This window comes from Cornus florida, unplaced genomic scaffold (genome assembly GCF_030987335.1).
Source record: "Cornus florida cultivar Cherokee Brave unplaced genomic scaffold, ASM3098733v1 CherokeeBrave_3.0.0_Hap2_Chr06, whole genome shotgun sequence".
Lineage (NCBI taxonomy): Eukaryota > Viridiplantae > Streptophyta > Magnoliopsida > Cornales > Cornaceae > Cornus > Cornus florida.
Window position 1 is genome coordinate 39,731,360 of NW_026775576.1, and position 4,950 is coordinate 39,736,309.

The 4,950-nt window shown below is 37.8% G+C and overlaps 1 protein-coding gene across 1 annotated transcript; it reads right to left on the bottom strand.

Moving 5' to 3' along the window:
• Positions 1-251: 251 nt before the first annotated feature.
• On the bottom strand, positions 252-3,011 carry LOC132314849 (AP2-like ethylene-responsive transcription factor PLT2). Its single transcript, XM_059813647.1, has 9 exons — positions 2,864-3,011; positions 2,401-2,782; positions 2,201-2,283; positions 2,054-2,062; positions 1,778-1,866; positions 1,595-1,668; positions 1,273-1,323; positions 1,113-1,189; positions 252-1,021 (listed from the first exon to the last, which is right to left on the bottom strand). The coding sequence occupies exons 1-9, from the start codon at positions 3,009-3,011 to the stop codon at positions 252-254; spliced, it is 1,683 nt and encodes a 560-aa protein (XP_059669630.1).
• Positions 3,012-4,950: the final 1,939 nt, after the last annotated feature.

Here is a 4,950-nt window from a genome sequence, read left to right on the forward strand (position 1 = left end):
CATAAACTCTAGACAATTATTATCTAACCATAGAAAACTTATAATTTTTTTTTTTTGGTTGTTGAGTTTTTCAGATCACTCAGAATAAACCCTTCTTTAACAATAGCAAAATTTAAAGCATAGTTAGTTGTGCCCTATCAAACTCTTAAACCTAATGACAAAAACATGAAAAATTAAAGCATGGCCGGTAAATCAATACTATCTTCCGGCATGGTTGTTCCCCATCACTAGCTCTTCCTCTTCCCAACATCTCACTCATTCCACATCGAAAACACACCAGGATTCGAACCCTGGACCGAGTCCCCGGACCACCCTCCATAACCACCGGCACCAGGCGGCATATCATAATCGACCTTAACCAGCGCAAGCTCCTCCGCCGCCGGCCCTCCTGCATTAGCTGATATTGCAGTAGTAGCAGTACTATTCAGAGCCACCCCAAGACCATTCCCCAAATAACCTCCACTATAACCACCACTCGAACTTCCATTACTCTCCATGACAGATGATGGAGAGCCACCCATGTTGTTCATCAACCCATGCAGCAAAACCGGGTTGCTCTGAAGGTAATTGTTGTAGAACTGAGAATTCTGATTATGGTTCGAATGGTGCAAGTAACTAGAACCAGTCTGGTGGTGCAACCCTAGCTGTGTTTGGATGTAGTTTTGGTGGAATTGGGACTCGTGTGTGTATTGACATATGTCTTGGTTTTGTAGGGTTAGTAGTGGTTGGGTTTGCTCAAATGGCTGCTGCATTAGAGGATACGGTTGTAAAGTGCTGCCTGAGCTTGAGCTTCCATACTGAAAGCAGCTCGAGCCGAGCGCTATCATTTCTTGCTTTCGCGATGATTCGATGGCTTGAGCCTCCTTCAGGCGCTTCGCGGCACCTCCTCCGATTGGAAGAGTGTTGCTTTCGAGTATGCTCTTCACGTCGTAGCGGTTCATGTCGAAGTTGGTGACTGCATTGAGGCCTCTGAACTTTATTGCTGCAATGTCATATGCTTCAGCAGCTTCCTCCTCAGTACCTGCATTAATTGAATGTTCCAAAGAATTGATTTATATGTTCAAATGTTACAATTTATAGTTGTCCAGAATTAATTTAGTCACGTGACTTACTGAAAGTCCCCAAGTAGAGGTCTTTATTTCCTGCAACTCTCCCAATCCTTGCTTGCCATCTTCCATGTTGATGATGCCTGCTAATAGACCTGGGTGAGAGAGAGAGAAAGAGAGAGAGATGTGTGTGTGTGTGTGTGAGTATGTGATGTGTTTTCAATACCTTGTCACTCCACGATACATGGATGCACCTCTGGAGAAACCACTACTTTTCCTGAAATTTTATCCAGAAGAAATCAAAACTAGCCTTAAGATCGATCATATAAAAATGCTGTAGAATTAAACAGTGCAACAGCACAGATAGGACAATGTAGATTAATATTATATGTGTGTATATATATATATATATATATATATGCCTCTGCAGGGGTCGGTAGTGTGCAGAAGATCTTGTTCATACTATCATATGGTGCCAATAATAAATCTAATTAAAGATAGAATACATTTTCTGTAACAGTCAGAACTACAGATACATGTCTCTTTACCTTCTAATAGAGGCTACAAATTCTTGTCTGGTCATATTTTTCATCTCCTCTAGTTCCTTCTCATAGTTACTAATCTGTGATTAATTACAAAAGCATTAATATGCATCAATCAACAACAACATGCAATTAACACTCAAAAACAATCATGGGTACTAATGAAAACTTCTTGCAACATATACAGACTGGAAAATTGGTAGTAGTAGATGTTCCCCAGTACTTCAGTGCAGCCAGATCGTAAGCCCTAGCTGCTTTCTCTTCTTTGTCATATCCACCTGCTCTCAAAAAAAAAAAAAAAAGTATATAAGTTTTAACAACTTCAGGTTTGTTTGGTCCAATTTTCTGAGAACAGTTTCCTATTTTAAAAACCGAAAATCAGAAAATTGTACAAAGATCTGTTCTGTAAAAAAAGTTCTAAGAAACTTTAGAAATGATTAACTGAAAGAAGTTAATATTACTCACCCAAATAGACTGCGCAAATGACAAGAGTGCAAAGACATCCCATGATGACAGTGGAGAATAGTTAGTAACTTTTCAAATAATAATCAGTTGCACAAATTAAAAAGCTTTATATATGTATATATACATGAAGTATGATCGAGCTTGTACCTTGGCGACCTTTCCTTGATTGTCCCTCCCTTCTGCAACTATTATCCCAGAGATGAGCTTCGTACCTTCCTGTCCATCTATGCCTATATTAACCATGGAATACAACTTACAAAATAAATTTAGAAATAAAACAATTTTCAAACAAACCTAAAATAAAATTTTAATATTGAGTATTGATGAATCCAAATCTAGATGCTGACCTAGTTACACCACGATAAATCGATGTTCTTTGCCCAAATGTGTCCAGAGTCCTCCTAGGGGCAGCAGCTTCGACCGTGGCAGTAGTACTGTTATCACCACTGGTTTCACATGCTGAACCCTTACCACTCCCCATAGACAATGTCAATGACTGTAAATTGCCGGCATTTTCTTGAAGCTCATAGTTATTAGTGGGAGTGGCCGCTAAGGTACTGTTCTGCACCGGCATAAGACTGCTGGTTTGAAATAGGTAATCGGTGTTAGTGTTCGCCTGAATTTCATTGTATGCCACAAGATCTGACTGGTTTTCGGATTTGCTCACGCCAAGAAAGTCCGCGACCTTCGGAACATCACCACTTCCATGAGTGTTAATCATATTCCACTCTGTGAAAGAGAGAAAGAAATAATTAAATCGAACAGAAGAGATCTAGAGAGAGAGAGATGTGGGGAAAAAATATTGTATACCTTGTGTTTGAAAAGGGTTATCAATGTTATCACTCACTAGGCCTAGAGAAAAATGATGAGACTGAGAAGTATGGAGATGTGGTGGTAAAGAAGAATGAGTAGGGGACAGAGGAAAGGAAAGCCAGTTGTTTGAGTTCATGGAGCCCATTTGCTTTAATTTAGGGTTTTCTAAGCACAACACTGCTGCCTATGAATCAATCAAAATTCTCCTGCACATACCAAAATCTAATCAAATATACATACGAAAATCTATATATTGGCAACAAACACTAACATATTAATGCAAGAGGAGACATCTAGTGTGTGTGTGTGTGTGTGTGTGTGTGTGTGCGTTAGATGAACTGCATGATATAGATTTACCCAAGTGAGGGTATAGAGATAGTCTGCAGCAGTGAAGCCTCTCTCTCTCTCTCTCTCCCTAAAATGTTATATTTGGTGAAGAATGCAATTATAGACCATTGATAGAGAGAGGGAGGAGTAGAGGTGGAAAAGAGATGTACTGAGAAGGAAACAAGGTATTTAAATCTCTCTCTCTCTCTCTCTCTCTCTCTAGTGTATAGGTTTGTCTACCAACCCCCTTTGCAATGGTCATTTTAAGTGTACTGACACTGATTACCAAATTCCAACACTTCTAAACTGGTCATACAACAATTTTTTTTTTTTTTATATTTTAATTTTAACATACTAATTAACAAGGGACATGAGTGTCTTATCTTACTAATAATACTACTAAAATTTGTGGTCCACTATCCAGTCTTTGTACTGGGACAAACCCACAATTCCAACTGGAAAAATCCAATCCAAACACTACCCCTCTCTCTCTCTTCTCTTCTCTCCTCTCTCTCTTTCTCTCTCTAACCCACCACCCACTTGGTTTATTGGAACTCTCTTCCTCGTTATGTGTAATAAATGACTCCTCAAAGCCCAGCATTCCCACACTATGCAAATCATCTCTTGGAGTAAAACTCGACAGTCTACGTAAAGTTACCGACCTCTCTCCTCTCTCTATTGTGCAACCAGTTAATATTATTGTCCACGCATATACTCTAATATATATATATATATATATATATATACAATTAATATTTTGTATTAAAATATATATCAAAGAACTTAAAAATAACATTGCACAGTGTTGACAGGACTTAAGGGTCTTGTGGGACCCACTATTCCCGACTTGGACAAAGTATCTTGTAGGGCACAATATTTGTGTCAAGGGTTTGTGTCTAGTCAGTGGACTTAGCACAACTTACATTCCAACTAGGGTGCACTCGGTATTGTTGATCTTGGTCCATCACAAAGCCATACATAAATTAAAAAAATTGATTGATAATAACATATAAAGACATATTTTTAGTATACGTTGTTATGTGACTGGCCCAAAATTAATGATTACGAGACCTTGTAATAATTTTTATCTTTTAGTGGGATTTTCGATTCGGCAAGAGTAGCTCAGCTCATATCAAATCATCTTAAACCATATAATCTAGGAGCAAGGGCTCTTAATTAATGTATCAGTCACCAAAAAGCAAATTTAGTAAATTGTAGATCCCCGAGTCCTGCATGTGTTAAAAATCTATGCGTACGGACAAATAAATATTAAACAGAAATATCCGACATATTAAATAATAAAAGGACTGGTGATGAGTGAGAATTACTCATCCAAAATACACCAAGGGTTTTCACAATATAAAATTGACTTGGAAGATATTTAAGAAAGATTGAACGATTTCGTTTGGTTTTCCAAGTTGAAATCTGTTGACCATCTGATTGGAAACCGCACTCGTCAAAACGTTAAAGCAGATTTAAATATAATATATATATATATATATATACATAATTATATATATATGTATATATATATTGTAGTGCATGAGCATGTCCTCTACAAACAAGAAGCTTGTATTACTGTACTAGTAGCACTCTCTGTCTATGAGCGTTCTGTCTTCCACTCAAAAAAACCAATAAAGTCTAATAAAATTGAAAGATGTTAACTGGCCATTTGCTCAAATGCTATTTAACTTCTTTGGGAGATAGAGTGTTCGAGCTCTGATTGGAACAATGTGAAAGTGTGTGCCTTAGTTTTA